This window comes from Mesocricetus auratus, unplaced genomic scaffold (genome assembly GCF_017639785.1).
Source record: "Mesocricetus auratus isolate SY011 unplaced genomic scaffold, BCM_Maur_2.0 Super-Scaffold_100048, whole genome shotgun sequence".
Classification (NCBI taxonomy): domain Eukaryota; kingdom Metazoa; phylum Chordata; class Mammalia; order Rodentia; family Cricetidae; genus Mesocricetus; species Mesocricetus auratus.
Window position 1 is genome coordinate 5,942,095 of NW_024429225.1, and position 17,308 is coordinate 5,959,402.

General features: G+C 50.0%; 1 protein-coding gene and 1 long non-coding RNA gene across 4 annotated transcripts; both read right to left on the bottom strand.

Annotated features, from left to right (window-relative positions):
- Positions 1-2,140: 2,140 nt before the first annotated feature.
- Positions 2,141-9,136, bottom strand: Bmp4 (bone morphogenetic protein 4). 3 transcript variants are annotated; one of them, XM_021222826.2, is made up of 4 exons: positions 8,908-9,136; positions 5,623-5,747; positions 4,209-4,588; positions 2,141-3,304 (listed from the first exon to the last, which is right to left on the bottom strand). In XM_021222826.2, the coding sequence occupies exons 3-4, from the start codon at positions 4,579-4,581 to the stop codon at positions 2,448-2,450; spliced, it is 1,230 nt and encodes a 409-aa protein (XP_021078485.1). In that variant the 5' UTR covers positions 4,582-4,588; positions 5,623-5,747; positions 8,908-9,136; the 3' UTR covers positions 2,141-2,447. The 3 variants fall into 3 exon arrangements, with proteins under 3 accessions (XP_021078485.1, XP_021078486.1, XP_012980493.1); XM_021222827.2 differs by lacking the exon at positions 8,908-9,136 and adding an exon at positions 6,268-6,393; XM_013125039.3 differs by lacking the exon at positions 8,908-9,136 and adding an exon at positions 6,059-6,199.
- A 5,359-nt stretch (positions 9,137-14,495) lies between these two features.
- On the bottom strand, positions 14,496-17,211 carry LOC110339246. Its single transcript, XR_005873239.1, has 2 exons — positions 17,074-17,211; positions 14,496-16,299 (listed from the first exon to the last, which is right to left on the bottom strand). It is a non-coding gene; the product is annotated as an uncharacterized LOC110339246 (long non-coding RNA).
- Between the last annotated feature and the right edge of the window lie 97 nt (positions 17,212-17,308).

The window sequence follows — 17,308 nt, forward strand, 5'->3', positions numbered from 1 at the left end:
TGGCTGAACAAATAAACAACATTATCCATTCCTGAAAATAAGCCAGTAGAAGGGGTTGGGGGTTGGGGAGTGCTTGCTTGAAAATGACCTGAACTAGACAGCCACCAGGCTAAGGCCATTAGTGCTGGAGATCTGGAGCTCTCTTTCAATGACACAGTCTTCTCAGAGAGTTGCCGAAGACCAGGCAGAGCACAATGAGGCCTCCCAAAGGAGAACCCATAATGGGCTTCACTCAAATGCTTGATTCAGGCCAGGTACTTTCAATCAAAGGGGCAGACTGGGGCAATGGGGGAGAAACCCTCCTTGGAAGGGGCTAGGAGGAGCCTTGGAGTCGCTCTGCCGGGGGCTCCGATCTCCTCTCTCCACCTGCGCCCTCCAGGGAGCTGGAGCATTGGCAACCACGCCACTTCTATTTATATTGGTTCCCACTAAGCTGCTCCTCTTGCAGGACTGTAGAATTTCGGTAATTAAAAACAAAAATGAGTCCTCCTTTATCCACTGGACCCCCGGAAGCATGCGCAACGCCGTGTGTGAAAGAACGCAGGGATATGCAGCCAGGACACACAGAGAAAGGCTAAGCTGCCCCTGTGCTCTGGCCTTGACAAGCCACCCAGACAGACCTCTACCTTCAGAAACAGACGGAGAAATGCACTTCTCCTGGCCCTTCCCAGAGGATCAAGACCCCCCCCACACCTTCTTCCCCAAACCCATCGGAGCCTACCAGAGCAAATGGACACAGAAATGAGCCTGAGCACAGCAGCACTTAACTGTCAGTAATGAGAAAAGACAAAGGCATGGCCTTTGTTTCCTTAAACTCCTCCAAGCACATCTTTTCAGAAAGCTCTTACTGTCCTTAACTGAAGGAGTCCCCCACCGCTAAGCCCACTGATGTCTTCTCTCCCCCCTTTTCTCCCCCACCCCCCTTTTTGTTTAAAGACAAGGTCTTGTGTCTTTCTGACGCAGGCTGGTCAGAACCCTGCTATGTAACTGAGCATGACCTTGAACTTCTGATCCTTTAGCCTCTACCCCTCAGAGAGCTAAGACTCCAGGTATGTGCAGCACCTCTACCACCACAGCCTGCCTCAAGCCTGGAATCATGCCCAAAGTTCCCTGCATGAGAGGCAAGCCCTCAGTCAACCGAGCTACGGTCTCTGGGTGAGACCATTCTCTTCCCTGGGCCATCAAATTAGCCTTTTCTCTTTAAAGAACACCTGTTTCAGGAGGATGGTGGTGGGGGCGGTGGAGAAACAAGGCAAGAAGATTTATGACCCAACAGACTCCATGAAACACCCTAACTCTGACCCCCCCAGAATCTCATCCATTTGCCAAGTTCCCTTCCATAATACAATGTTGGGAATCTGAACTTGGACAAAAGCCACCCAGACAGACCTCTACCTTCAGAAATAAAGGTAAACGGTCACTCAACAACAGACACTCCTACATGTTGAGTGCTCGCTGAACTTTTTCAAGGTAGGGCCCATTATTTGTTTTATTGGATACAATCCAGTTTTTTCTTTTTTAAGAAAGAAAAGGCACCTTTAATCCCAGCACTTGGGAGGCAGAGGCAGGTGGATCTCTGATCAGCCTGGTCTAGAGTGAGCTCCACAACAGCCACAGCTACAAAGCAAAAACCTGTCTAGAATGGGGGGTGGGGACTAAAAACAAAACCCTATTTGAAAGGAGACATACGCATAGCACCCACATTAATGTGAGTGTGTGGATTAGATTTGGTTCAAAAATACAAAGATGCTTGTCAGGACTGAAGACACTCTGGGGTGTCATAAAGGCAAATGTGGGAGCGATTTCCCTCATATTGAGACCTTTCTCTCACTGTGGGATGAAGCTCTGACAGACTCACCAGGTGAGCAAAACCAAGACGTGCAGAAGCCCCAAGCCGAGGTCTCCCGTCAGACCTCCCCCTCTTCTGACCGTTTCTGCAGGGCATGTGCCTTCCAGACGGGAGAGGGCAACGCATCCCTGTCAACAGGAAACGGAAAACAGCTCATCCTGGCCATTGTCTCTCTCTGCCATCCCCTTGCCCCTGCCCCTACCTCCAGTTACCGCCTGACTTCCGCTCTCTCCTCTGCCTTATCCTAACAGAAAATGATGGAACCGGAAATAAGGTGAAAAGGCCATCGTGTATCTTTAAAATAATGACTCATTTTATTTTCTTTTAATACGTAGTTATAAATATATTTTGTCAAAATATATGATCAATATGGTCAAAACATTTGCACGTAAAGTCATAAATAAGGTCAAGGTGAATGTTTAGGTTTTTTTCTTTTTTTTTTTTTTAAGGATAAAAGTCCAGCCATAAGGAAGCAGTCTGTGTGGTATGTGTGGGTGGTTGGGTGGGAAAGTGTGTGTGTGTGTGTGTGTGTGTGTGTGTGTGTGTGTGTGTGTGTGCGTGCGCGCGCACGCGCGCGCGTCCTCAGGGAGGCCTAACCTCAGCGGCATCCACACCCCTCCACCACCATCTCCTGATAATTCTTCAGTACCACCTTGTCATATTCATCCAGGTACAACATGGAGATGGCACTCAGTTCAGTGGGGACACAACAGGCCTTGGGAATACTAGAGTTAACAGAGTTGACCAGGGTCTGCACAATGGCGTGGTTGGTTGAGTTGAGATGGTCTGCCAGTGGGAAGGGACAGTCCCCGTGGCAGTAGAAGGCCTGATAGCCTGGCGGGGCCACGATCCAGTCATTCCAGCCCACGTCACTGAAGTCCACGTAGAGCGAATGGCGACGGCAGTTCTTATTCTTCTTCCTGGACCGCTGTGGGTGATGCTTGGGACTGCGCTTGGCCCTCCGGCGGCGGGTCAAGGTATGGCCCCGGCCATCATGGCCAAAAGTGACCAGGAGGGGCCTGAGCTGGGCCCAGTCTCCACTCCCTTGAGGTAACGATCGGCTAATCCTGACATGCTGGCCCTGGTGGGTCCGTGTCTGGTGGAGGTGAGTCACCTCAATGGCTAGCCCATAATTGGGCTGCTTCTCCCGGGTCCAGCGAAGGACCGCAGGGCTCACATCAAAAGTTTCCCACCGTGTCACATTGTGGTGGACTAGTCTGGTGTCCAGTAGTCGTGTGATGAGGTGTCCAGGCTCTATTTCTGCTGGGGGCTTCATAACCTCGAAAATGTTTATACGGTGGAAGCCCCGTTCCCAGTCAGGGCCCTGGTCCACCTGCTCCCGAAATAACCGGAGCTCTGCAGAGGAGATGGCCTCATTCTCTGGGATGCTGCTGAGGTTGAAGAGGAAACGAATAGCAGAGTTCTCACTGGTCCCTGGAATGCTCTCCAGATGTTCTAGGCAGTTGAAAGGGGGAAAGAAAAAGCCCATGAACTTTTCTGAGACAGGAAAGCAAAGAAGAAAAAAAGTGGGATTGGGTGAATTCAGCTTCCACAGTGGAACCCTAAGTAAGGGGAGGAAATAACTGCGCCCTGTAGTGTGAAGGAACAGCAAAACTTAGCTCGCATTTGTCAAGCACCGAAGAAAGTATCTCCCAACCTCCTTTATATGCCTAATAATTTCCATGTGTCAACTCTTCTACTCCACCACCCTCGGACCCCCCTTTTAAACTCCTCTTGGCTTTGTGTACAGTTTTCTTTACAAGTGGTTGTAAAGAAAAAGAGGGGCCACCCTCTCTCCCTCTCCATTTTCGAGTATGTTACCACGCATTTCCCCAGCGATCCTGGAAACACAGAGCATGCCTTGTTGATCATGTTACAGAAGGGAAAATAAATTCCAACACAGTAACGATGCTGGAGGATTAATAACTCAGATTTACTTTGGAAAAGAAACATCCGCTAGGAAACATTCAGATCGTATTACAAGGCCTCTATTGAATAAACCTGACAAACACACAGCTGTAATATTAAATTCAGTAGGTGCTTTGAACAAAACGGGCAGAAAACCCGGCTTTGATATAGCAAAAGCACGCCGCTGGGGCTAGCCCACGCCTGACTGGTGTCATTCGCTGCTCCCCAACGCCCCCGCCCCCATCCCCACCCCTGCCTCGGGCTCCAGAAAAGTACCTTCAGAGGCTGCCCTGGATATTTGGAGGTAAGCCGCCCTGTTCCTCGGCCTCCTGGACTTGGAGCTTTGATGTAACCTGAACTATTATTCCCCGAGGCTTCGACAGCCCCCTTCAGCTTGCCCTGCCAGCTGCCCCCCACCCCCAGGCCTCCAGGACCAGGATCAGAAACTGACCTTCGTGATGGAAACTCCTCACGGTGTTGGCCCGGCTGGCTGGGCGCTCGGGGTACTCCAACCCGGTTCCCTGGCTCTGCTCTTCCTCCTCCTCCTCTCCAGACTGGAGTCGGTAAAGATCCCTCATGTAATCCGGGATGACGGCGCCCTTGCTCGGCTGCGGACGGCGGCGCAGCCCAAACATCTGGAGAAGTGTCGCCTCGAAGTCCCGCAGGAGCTCATGGCTCTGCCCTGAGCGGCGTCCTCCCGCGTGGCCCTGAATCTCGGCGACTTTTTTCTTCCCGGTCTCAGGTATCAAACTAGCATGGCTCGCGCCTCCTAGCAGGACTTGGCATAATAAAACGACCATCAGCATTCGGTTACCAGGAATCATGGTGTCTCTGGGGAGGGGGAGGGGTGGAAGGTTAAAGAATAAATAAACACCGATCAATAGCGAGAAATAGAGATGTCTCTACGTATGAATATAGGGTTAGCAAGGGACGGTCAAGATGCAAAACAGGACCGAAAGATCAAGTTGTGTTTTCTCCCTCACACCCTCCCCACACACAGACACACCAGCTGCAGCCATGCACGGCCCGAAAGTAAGAATCGCCCTGTAATTACTTGGTCTAACTTGTTTACACTCAAATAACCCCAAATCAGATAGCCTCCATCCTGTCCCAACTGCTATCTGAGCCATGATCTCAGCGTGGCTTCTTCAAGGATAAACAGTTAACATTGAGGAGGTAAAGGGGGTGGGGGAGGGGGAATTAAAATGCCACAGCTCTTCTCTCCAGACCTTCAGCCTCCCCCCTCTTCCTCCACCACCACCCCCCGCCCTTCCTCCGCGCTCCAGCCCAATTTCCACAACTTCCAGCTGGTTAAGAGCAGGAGGGAGGGAGGACAGAGCAGCGCCAATCGGGCTAGGACAGGGCGCCAGGGTTCAGCGACCGAGAAAGGAGTCAAGGGGCTGCCCCGGTGGCTTTGTGATTTATTTCAATGTGGCCGATACGTTGAAAATGCTCAGTAAAAAAGTTTTGCTCCCAAGGAAGGGGTGGGAGCGATTCCGAAGCGAACACAGGCTTTTTGACATGAGTCAAGGAACTGGCCTTCCCAGGCGAGTGGGACCGGACGGGGAAGGGAGTGGTTAGCCCTCGAGGGACAGCCCCGACCTGGGGACCTTTCATGTCTCTGGTCCCCTCGAACTTCCCCTTTCTTGCAACGCAGCGGATCTGAAAAGGCAGTGGGAGCGCTTTAAAAGGCACCCGCACGCTTCCAGCGTCTGGCCAGCAGAGACCAGGAAGAGAGCGACAGCGCTGCCCGAGAGCGGAGCGTGGACACTGGGAGGGAAATCCGACGGGAGGGACAGACAGCGATCAGGGATGGGAGGACAGAGTGAAATCCCGAGGAGGGGAAAGAAGAGGCGTCTACTCACTGACAGAAAACAAGGCATATAATAACAGTCCATGATTCTTGGGAGCCAATCTTGAACAAACTTGCTGAAAAGGCTCAGAGAAGCTTCGGCAGTGCGTTGCTCGGAATGGCACTACGGAATGGCTCCTAAAATGAATATTTGAATATAATGAGACTCTGGAGCAGACAGGCTCTGTTTTTCTTCCAGCCCCCAGGAGTCACGTGGACCCAGAGGCCCCGCCCCGCTCACCGAGGAGCCCGCCCGCCCCTCCTCCACCCTCCCACCCCGGCTGGGTCCAGCCCCTGCAAGCGAGGCCAACCTCCGCGCCCGCAGCTGGAGCCCCAGCCGTCTGGGAGTTGTCCCCGCCTGCACTGGGGAGCCCTCGGCGGGACACCCGCCGCCGGCGCGGTTCTCGGTCGCAGGCGCTGCGCGCAGGGAACCTGGGACACATCTCTACCTGCGATGCTCAGTGCCCTCCGGTCAGACCCGGACACTAGTTATCTGAAGCTGGAGGATCCGGGTGCATTGAAGACCCACGCTGCGCTTTGCAGCCTAAATGCGGCCGGGAGGGGGGGGGACCGCAGAGACAGCTTTCCAAAGCCTCACGACAGAAAGTTACTTGGAAAGGAAAGCGCTTAGGGGCCTTCCAAGCGCGCGCACACGCACACTCGCAAACTCCGGCACTTCCTCCACAGGGTCTCCGAGAGGCCGAATAATGCTTCTAGCGACAGGCGTCCGACCCCTAGCGGATCTAGCTCCCAGCCAGAAGTCGCTGACCCCGGTCGCCAACACAGCCCGCCGCGGGGGGTGTCGGGGGGTGATCGGTGTGGGAAAGTTAGAAGGAGCGGCTGCTGAAGCCCTGTCTGGAGGCACCGCCGGAGTCCCGCACGGTGTCGGCCGACCGCAGCGTCCGCTCCAGCCCAGCAGATCCTTCAGAAACCGGCCGGCGGTGCCATTCAAGGCGGAGGGGCGGACGTCTGGGCTCCTAGCTCCAGACAGATTCCAAAACAGGCGTCGCCGAAGAAAGAGCGCATCCCATTTTCAGATCTCGGAGTTCCAAAGGCTTTACAACTCCGACCCGGAGCGGAAAGGAAAGAAACCCCAGCGCGATCGCAAGTGTCTACAAAGCCGGGACCAGCTTTCCGCCTGCCCTCGACCTCTGCGAACCAGTCCCTCTCCCTCCGGCTTGGCTTACTTTTTAAACCACCACCCCCAGCCCCCCCCCGCGCGCCACTTCCTTCCCCCCACCCCTTTCCTCCTTTGCACCAGCTACGGAATCGCAGCAAAGATCCCATCAAGACGTTCACAACACACACTGCTCAGGCCGTGCCTGGGGTGACCTGACTATCCTAAGATGCCACCCGCGTAGGGCCTGTTCGAACCTCTAGAAGCGCAACTCTCCTGCTCAGGCAGGTCATTGCACGGAGTCCATCCCAGGACCCGAGTTCCAGGATTCCCGCCCCAGAGCCCGCTCCACCCGGCCTCTTTACGGAACCGGCTCCCTGTTCCTCTCTTTAGGAACTCGACGTGCCTGGTTAGTTTCCATACCCCCCCCCCCCCCCGCAACAAACTCGGTTTTCGGGGCGGGGGGAACACTTGCGGGAAACCTTTGAGAAAGAAGCATAAAGGATGGAGTCATGTCCTTCCTGGTGGCCCTAGCTGCCTGGCGCCATCCCACACCGCTGGTCGGGGTGCGGAGGCCGCGGGCGCCCCTGAGCGACAGTCCGCTCTCACACCAGCCGCACAGATTTTGAGACAATTTTGCGCTCCCGACCAGCGTTGCTGCTGGGACGAACTGAGAAAAGGCTGGACGGTGCGAAGAACTTTTTGTTGATTTGCTTTTACGGGGAAAGGAGATGGAGGAACGCCGGTGACTGGCGCGCGCGCGGAGCCAGGGGAGAGTGGAAGGGGCGGACGCTGGGGATCCCGCACAATCCTCTGTCCTTATGACTCTCTGACGATGTCGGGAGCGCTCCCGAAGACGTTAAAACCAAGAAAATAGGCTAAGGAATTGTTTCAATTTCAAGTTCACAAGGATTTCTCTCTAATCACGCTTTCTTCCCCTGATTTTTTAATTTAAAAAAATCAACCAAAGAAAATTTTCATCTCCTGGGTTTGTTCTTGATGGGGATAGTGCAGCTCGTATTAGGCAATTAGACTTCACTTCCTTCCCAGAATTTTCTCCAAAATTTAATTGATAGCCTCAGTTTACTGAATATGTCCCTATTGGCGCGTCAACTTCTCACAAAACCTTCAGCTCATAAGTCCAGATACTAGAAAACCATCAATCAAAGCCGTGGCGGGAAACTTTCTTAGTCTCAGGGGTCCAACTCTGTTGGGTGTTTGTAGGGACCTCGAAATTCCGGACTCCTTGGGGTTGGTTCAGGACATCAAGAGCCAAGAAGCTCCATTAGCCCTGCCAGTTCCTCCCCATCCGATACAACATGGTAAAAGACCCGCACAGGTAGCCTTTTGGCATCCGGGCCATGTTACCTAGAATCTTACATACCAGCTCTCCGCTCTCCTGTGTGTGTGTGAGAGAGAGAGAGAGAGAGAGAGAGAGAGAGAGAGAGAGAGAGAGAGAGAGAGAGAGAGAGAGAGAGAGAGAGAGAGAGAGAGAGAGAGAGAGAGAGAGAGAGAGAGAGAGAGAGAGAGAGAGAGAGAGAGAGAGAGAGAGAGAGAGAGAGAGAGAGAGAGAGAGAGAGAGAGAGAGAGAGAGCGCAGAGAAAGAAGGTGGGAGAGAGACAGAAGACAGGATGCATGGGTGCCCACGTCTAAGAAAACAGCTCGTAGAGGCGGGTTCGAGTTCTGTAGCTGCAGTCAGCTCTCTGGGGCGCCCATTGCTGGGTACCAAGTTAGGTGACACGTCCCTTGATGAAGTACCTCTATCACAGGTCACGCTTTAGAACGAAGCTGGACTACAGTCTCTGCAGAACTAGCTCTGGCAAGGTTTTCTCTCCCGTTGTCGGAGTCCCTCAGGTCCCCTACTCGTGGTGAAATAGAGCTGATTCCCTTCTCTCCCACCATTTCGGTCCAGGGGGAATCAAAGCTACCAGGCCCGTCAAACCTTCACTGATCTCCTGCCAAAGCCTTTTCTCCTTCCCGCCTCTCCTGGCTCGCACCTCCCCAAAATGAGTTGGATAGCCGCAGTAACTATGGAGGCGCCTTTCAGCCCCATCATGCCCACTGTTGGAGAAGGGAGGAGAAACGGGCCACCTTTTGCCTCGGTTACAGCCTGAACTCCCCCCCACCAGCTTCTCCCACTACCGACGCACCTCGAACCCCTCGCCAGATTGTCCAACTTACCATGGGTTCCTGCAGAAGCGGTCTCCCCAGCAGCTGCTCCTGGGGACCTCTAGACAGCTGCAGTAAACCTGGGCGAGGGCCAGAGACTCCAGACGGTTCAAACGCGAATCCCATCAGGGACAGAGACCAGATACTCAGGCTGGGTAGCAGCGCTGTCTTTGGCTCGGGTGCCTCAGCTTGGATGCCGAACTCACCTAGCTTCCGGGCCAGGCCTCGCGCTCCTACCTTCCCACCCTCCAGCACCACCCTCTCACATCTATCCCTTCTCTTTCCCTCCCTCTCTTTCTTCCCTTCCTTCTCAGTCTTCCCCAACCGCCCCTCCCTTCTTCCCTCCTCCCTTAATCGCCTCCCCTTCTGGGGATGGGAGCCCCGCCCACATCCTCCCATCCAGCCACGGGGCCTCGCCTCTCGCCTGGCAGGCCCGGGTCAGGAAGCCTACCCAGCGCCCCAGCCCTCAGTTGCCACATTGGCTGGGACACCAGTGCCTCCAGCTCGGGAAGCAGCCAGGCCTCACCTGGGGACCATGTCAAGGTACTAGAGAGCATGCACCGACTAGTCTCTGTACCTTCCAAAAATACCCATGGGAGTCTGGGCTTCCCTGAGTTTAGAGTAACTGCTGCCCAAACTGATGATTAAAACACTGAGTAATCACCATTTACCCCGAGTAATTAGAGATAATGAAACACCTCTAAAATCAGGTTATGGAGAAGAGCGCTGTGGGATTGGTTTAAAGGGTGGCCTTCCGTAAACTGTTAAAGGATTCCCAAACGTTGAGAAACAGGCTGTGAACAGGGCTGTGTGCCCGAAGGAGCTACCTCTTCAGCTATTAGGTAGTGACTTTCCTCCCAAAACGTTTCTTAAGGTGCTTCCCGCGGAGACCCTTGGTGCAGACACTCAGAAACACAGCCCCCTTAAACTGGGTCGCTACCATCAGCTTCCCATGCCTAACCTTTCAGAGGACAGAGGTGACTTGCAGGCCTTTGGCAGACACAACAGGTCTAGGCCATGTTTGACAATTAAAAGTGTGCTTATAACTCCTGAAGCCCTCTTAACTGCCGCACAATTATTTTTGTTTATTTGATTGTTTGGGGCCTTCCAGGAAGGTATCACGCAGAAGCAGTTGCCTTTTAGGCTTCAGTAGACACAATAGAAGAGTGTCCTTTGGTCTGTTCTTAAAAGAAGGGGGATGAGGAATTGATTCTCTCATAATAATAACAAGTGTTGGTTGTCATATTAGCGCGGAGGTGGAATGTGGCGGCTCTCAGACCTTCCCAAACAGGAGCTAACTTCACACTCTGGCTCTGGTGGAGCTGTGAGGGAGCTATCAGCTTCATCTCTGTTTTACAAACAATGTTGGGGAAGGGCTGCCAGGTTCAGAGAACTTGCCCCAAGGTCTGGAGGAAAGCACAGCCTCTGCTCTGCAGTTTTCAGCTAAGGCTACAGGGTAGGGGTGAGGCCAGCAGCCCTGAGCTCCAGGTAGCTCCTAAAGTGCTGGCTGGAAGATGGCAATTTCCGGTTCTTGGTTTCCATTCTCTGAGGTGGGTGTTATATTCTTTTGTCACCCAAGATCTTGACCTGGTTCAGCTCATTTGACCTTTGCACTTACACACCTTCAGAATTTAGAAATCAGGAACCAGTTCCTGTATTCTGTGGACCAGAGACAAAGGGTGGGAAGGAATGTCAGGTCTCAGGAACAACTGTTAGAGAGTAACACCACACCCTGGCCCTCCCTGGCCTAGGGCAAACCGTATGCCCCTGGCCAAGTCCTTTCATTCCAGTAGGTACCAACTTTCTCATCCAAAGAACAAAAGGATCAAGTCAGATAATCTCCATGATCGCTTTCTATAGGAGACAATATCATTATTTATTGTAATTCTAGTGACCATCCACCTGCTTTCATTTGAAATCATTTCTAAGTATAGCTCCTCTTATATCTCTGATTACTCAAGGTAGGGCAATAGCACCAGTCAGAAAAGACTGAAAGCAAACCTACAGCTTCTAGCACAGCCGAAATTACAATTAATTATTTAAAATAACAACACAAAATTAAAACTCCATTACATAGTTACTAATGTCTCTCCTGGGGCATCAGGCTATGGGCTTCCATAGCAGGTTGAAGGACATATTCATTGCTCACTGAGGCACCTACATCAATTACCTGTTGCTTCAATGGTTAACACAATGTATTCCTTAATATTTAAACTCACAAACAGCAGTGGTCCACTGAACTCAGGGGCAAGGCTTTAGCTTTAATGAATTTTGTAGGGTTTGTTTTTTCCCCCCCAAATATTGTTTGAATGACAGCTATTATCTCATTTTGTTGAAACCCAAGCAATAAAGTGAGTATGGCCCACCCACAAGTCTGTGAAACCCAGTCTGGGAGTTTCTAATTAAACCGCTGCACAAACCTTATGGGATCGCTAGGCATGTGATGGGGAAACTCAGCTATAGTCTCCCCCACACATCCATCCAGTAAACTCCCCATTAGCTGCCAGGTATGGTGGTCCATGCCTTAAGTCCCAGAACTCGGGAGGCAGTGGCAGGTAGATCTCTGGGAGTTCAAGGTCAGCCTGGTCTACCTAGTGAGTTCCAGAATAGGCAGAGCTACACAGAGAAATCCTAGCTCAAAACAAAGACACAAACAACCTCAGCATCTTCGATGACCCAGTCCTCCTTGTCTCCCCCACACACACCCAGTTTTGCAAGCAACAAATGACTTTTGTTTGGGGGTTTTGTTTGTTTGTAGTTTTGTTTTGTTTTGTTTTGTTTTTGTTGAAGCATGATCTATACTAAATTAATGATCTCCTCTGACCTCAGTTAGAATTGCAAGAATATACCATCATGCCTGGCCAATAAATATTCCTGTTTTAAAGGTTATTTTAGTTATAATTTCAAAGCTAATAAGAACTATTAAAAATAGATACAAAGACTGTCTTAAATAAAGGATATTTTTGGTTGAAGCTTTATAAGCAATTAGAGTTTGTCGAGGACACCAAATAGATATATATCGTAAAGAGATTTCTTTTTTGTTGCTTGTTTGCTTTTTGAGACAGGGTTTCTCTGATAGCTCTGCTTCTCCTGGAACTTGATCTGTAGGCCAGGCTGGCCTCAAATTTATAGAGATCTGCCTGCCTCTGCCTCCCAAGTGCTGGGATTAAAGGAATATACCACCATGCCCAGCTCAATAAAAAGATTTCTAATTCTACAAACACATTACTTTGTTTTTAGCTCCCAAATTAAGAATGGCATGGGTCTTCAAACCTTATAGTTTGATGTCTTTTGAAACTATAAGGGAATACTATGAAGGATCCCCAGTACCATTGCTAACTTTTGTGAGAAGCAATAAAATAGACCAATTCAAAATAAAATTAGAAGACATCTTTGAAATAACCTAGACTGAGGCAGACATGGTGTCGAAAGCCTTTAATCCCAGCACTCAGGAGGCAGAAGCAGGCAGATCTCTGTGAGTTCAAAGCTAACCTGGTCTACACACACACACACACACACATACACACACACACACCCTAGACCATTGGTTTTCTTGAATGAATATTACCATATTTTCTCATTTGTTCTCTAGCCCTCACAAAAGCCCACATTAAATCCTTCTTCTACAGATGAGAATCTGAAACCTATGAGATTGTGTAAATTCTCCAAAGTCACAGAGCTTGTAGGTGATGGACTCCAAATCCAGACCAGGTCAATCAGCTCCTTCCTTCATAAGCCTTGAACAGGACCTGCAGGAATGTGGATGCCTGTGGTCACAGCTCCAGTTAAACAAGACTTGTCCCAGCAGGTGCATCCAACCTGCAGCCTGTGGGCCGTACACATCCAGGGTGACTGTGAATGCAGCCAAACAAGCAAAAAAAAAAAAAAAATCATAAAGTTGCCTAAAACATTATGGGATTTTCTTCCTTTGATTGAGTGAATCTCAAACAAGAACACTGCAGGTGACAACATTATGACACAGTATCAAAAGATGGACAGGTCAGGGCTTTCCCAGGCCATGGCATCAGTTGCTGCTCTGTCCTCATAACCGCTGGTGACAATGGGACCTGCAGGGTCCCCCTGGCTCCACTGTCCCAGTGCTGGGATTGTAGGCACAAGCCACCCCACCTGTTTCACGAGTTCTTAGAGACTGAGAAATCTGGGCTCTTCTCCCCATCTTAGGACAAGGTTTCCCTAGAGCCTTCCCTGAAAACAGGCTGTGGTCTTGAGAAGGAACTCGGCTTCATCATAAAAACTAGCAAAGTAGAGCATAAAGAGACACTTCGGTATAGAGATTTATTTAAAGCTTCTAAAATGCATTGAGATTTACTAAAGGATATATGCATGTGTGCAAATATCACCCTGGAACCCATAAGTTTATACAACTAATATGACAACAATTGTGATTATAGAGAAGCCCTTGAGGGAAGGGATCGTATCACACATGCTTTGTTCTTTCTGATACTGCAGATAAAAGCTGTTGTTTGCCTGAATAGCATTCACTAAGTTACTACTCATTGTGGTATGTCTGTGTAGATGTGTTCCATGAGTGTATCTCTCTGCCAAGATAATTCATAACTGTAAATCAAAATAGGTACCTCTGATTTTTTTTTCAGATTTTTAAGACCTCTCGATTAAGAAATGTCTCCCCTCGGGGGCTGGAGAGATGGCTCAGAGGTTAAGAACACTGACTGCTCTTCCAGAGGCTCTGAGTTCAGTTCCCAGCAACCACATGGTGGCTCACAACCATCTGTAATGATATCTGGTGCCCTCATCTGATGTGTCAGCATAGATGCAGACAGAACACTGCATACATAATAAATAAATAAATAAATAAATCTTTAAAAAAAGAAATGTCTCCCCTCTCTTTTAAAATAAGGTTTTCTCCCCCTGTTTCATGGTCTGAAAAGCATACGTTTAAGTGCTGGGAATTAAATCCAGGGTCTTACACATGCTAGGTGAGTGCTACACCACTAAACTCCATCCCTGGTCCCAAGAAGAATTTAAATTCAGCTGTACATGGGTTTTCTTCTTCTCAGCATTTAAGATCATTATCAACCCTTGATTTACTTCAGTCAAATTAAATAATTAGGGCTGGGCATATAACTCAGGAGACTTGTCTGGCATCTTCTAAGCTCTAGGTTTGCTCCCTACCACCATAAGAAAGAAAAGAAACCCAATAGCATTTCAGTCCTGTGTTTTAAAGTGCTGCTGGAATGTGATTCTTTCTTTAAAAAAAAATCTTTAAAACTAAGCTGGCCTCCAAAAAGCCACAGAGAAACCCTGTCTCGAAAAAACCAAAAAAAAAAAAAAAAAAAAAACTAAGCTGGGTGGTGATGGTGGCACATGTTTTTAATCCCAGCATTTGGGAGGCAGAAGCAGGTGGGTTTCTCTGAGTTCAAGGCCTGAGCTACAAAACAAATTCCAGGACAGCCACAGAAATCCTGTCTCAAAAAAAAACAAAAAAACAAAAACAAAACCAATGCCCTCCAAAATACAAAATAAAAACAGGATAGTGAATTCTAATTTGAGCTCCAGTGATTTCAGACATAAGAAGAGACAATATGCTAACATGTAATGCATACATGTCAGGCAGGACACAAATTTGGGAGCTCTGTATTTTCCAAAAGAGGTCGTTATCACATAGTGAAGGATGATTCTGAGGTTGCTTCTCCTCAGACATGGTCATCTGGACCCCAGCTAATTCTATAGCAGACACACGGCTGAGAAGTAAATTCTTGTCATCAAGTGTATGAAAATGTTTGAAACTCTGGAATGGGTTTGTCCTCAGCCCCACACATCCTTCTCTTTCTCTTTCTCTCCGTGGTGTGCATGAAGAGTGTGACCTGGACAAGAATGCAGTGTCACTAGAGAATAAGTTTTAGAAACCAGACACACCCAGTCCTATGCTGATTCCTGACTATTGAGTGAACTACTGTGGTTTCTCAACTACACATCCACTGGGTCAAACCAACTAACACTCTCCCTTCAACTGATGCTAAAATCTTTCCCAAGGAAAGCTTGGTCTAAAGGGATATGAGATCCAAGAACATTTTTTAACATGTAAATACAACTTGGATATTTTCCTTATAGGGCAAGTCTTTTACTGTGGGGAGAGGGGTGCTTTCCATGGTGTCTGTTCAAGGATAATTGCATATTGCTTTAATTCCTTCCTGACTTCAAAATAACTCAAAAACATTTGTTGATGTTTGTTTTGTGACAGTTTCTGAAAATGAATATCTGAGATATGCAAAATTCTCTTCCCATTTTTCTTTTTACTTAATTAAAATATAAATTTATCATTTTATTCTAGTTTTTCTTGTTTGGTTGGTTGGTTGGTTCATTTAGCTTGGATTGGGTTGGCCTTTTTTTAAGCAAGGTCTTCTGTAGTCCAAGCTGCTGTGGGAGGTTGGCCTCGAACTCCTGACCCTGTTGTCTTCACTTCCAAGTGCTGGGCTAGCAGGCCTGTGTCACTATGCCAGGTTTATGAAGTGCTGGAGACAGAACCCAGAATTTGGCTCAAGTGCGGCAAACACTCTAGTGACTGAATATATCTTCAGCCCTTGCAATGACCTTTTTTTTTTTTTTCAAAAGTATCTTTGGGCATCCTTTGAAACCTGCCAGCAAGGGACAGTATGTATCACAAAATCAGTCATTGGTTGTACCCGGCCCAAGATAGCGGGAGCCTCATCTTTGATCTCCTGGTGGATGTAACATTTGAGAAACCCACATAAGCCACATTCCCAAGACTTCAGGGAGTCTAGTCTGAGGTCTCTCTGTGGGAGAAAGAATGATTGGTTACACCACCCAACACCTGGCTTCCGGGCCCTTCAGCATTTCCTGGTGGATGGTCCATGCCAAGCTGCGAGCCTCATTCTTTTCTCAAATTCTGAAGGACGGGGTGCCAGCTGGGCCAGGAAAGATGTAGTGCAGGAATCAGTTTCTGTTTGGCTCTTTCCCTCCGCGGCTTCTCTTGGTGCAAAGGTTCTAACAGGGCACTGCGGCATGTCTGGAGGCAAGTGGCAGAGTTTGTATGCCCTCAGCCGGGCATATGCGAAGTCAAAGGGCAGGTAACAGCCTAAGAGGTGGAAACGAGTCCCATCTCCAGATCCTGGAAGCGCTGGGCTGGGGAACTGATTTGAGGGGAGGACAGTAACAAGGAAAACGGGGCTATGAAGAAGTCGTTCTCTTGATTCTTTTCCAAAGCAAGCCTTTCTGTGACCTCCCCAGAGGAAGGGTGATCTGAAGAAAGACGCATCTCCGCGGGCACGAGTTCTTTCCGGGTTTCTCAGAGCATGCACACAATACCTTTACAAGCTAAACCACAGCCACAGCTTCACCCTCCGGTGCCTCGGTTTCCCTTCAGTGCGCGTGACCCGAGAGTAACTTTTTCTTGATAATGTTCTGAAAGTAATCGAAAGAAAATGACGCTAGAGCCTGGGCCGCCGGGAAAGAAAAGGGAGAGACGAGACGGGCAAAAAGCGGCGCTCTGGGGGACCAGCCCAAACGCCGCCCCCCCCCAGCGCTCACCCTCTAGATGGAGCAGGTTGCCAGGTGGCCTAGTAGCTTGTCCACGTCCGGGACACACCAGGTCCAGAGCCTCCCCAGCCCCCCAGCCCTCCCCGTAGGCTAATTGACCGGGCTTTCTTTTTTTTTTTTTTTCCTTCCATTCTGTATCTTCATGACCTCCGTTGGTCAGACTTTCCAGCTGAGCTTCGCTAACGTAAAGAAACCAGCTCATCTGAACACCAGACGCCAGGGGGGCCACAGGAGATCAGGCACAATGCCTGCTTCCAGACGTTCTGCAGCTCTCACTCCTCGAACACTGCTGAGACACTCCAGTGAGCCGCATTTCCGCACAGGGTGTGGTGGGTTGGTGTAGGGTCACCCCCAAGGTTCCGCACCACCCGCTGGGGCGCAAACCAATTCTCTGACACCTCCAGCAAGCGGCCCTAGCGACCGTGGCACGCCCGCCTCTCTCGTTATTTTTAGCTCTGCGGCTGCACCCTCCTACCTGCAAGAGCTCGCCCCGCTCTCAGACTCGTTTTGCAGGATTTGTGCCCCAGGAGGCTAACCTGACCCACACTTGAATAAACAGCAAGCTGCGGGGCCGATCCCACTGAGCCACCCGCCCTGAACCTGTGTCCACCGCAGAGGAGAGGCTACCTGCACACCTACCTTGAAGTCTGCCGCCACTTGGAAACCGAAACGGGTCTCCCAGAGTCATAAATAAATAAAGTGGAAGAAAGAAAGGCCTAAGGTGAGACTCCTCCCGGACTAGACCGAGCTGCTCCTGGGCGGATTTTGCACCCAGCAGGGGACGATCTCCTCCGAGGTTGGGCTACAGGGTACAAGAGCCAGAATGAGTTACCAGCTCTCCAGTGCTGATTCCGTCTTGTGACAGGTTGACCAG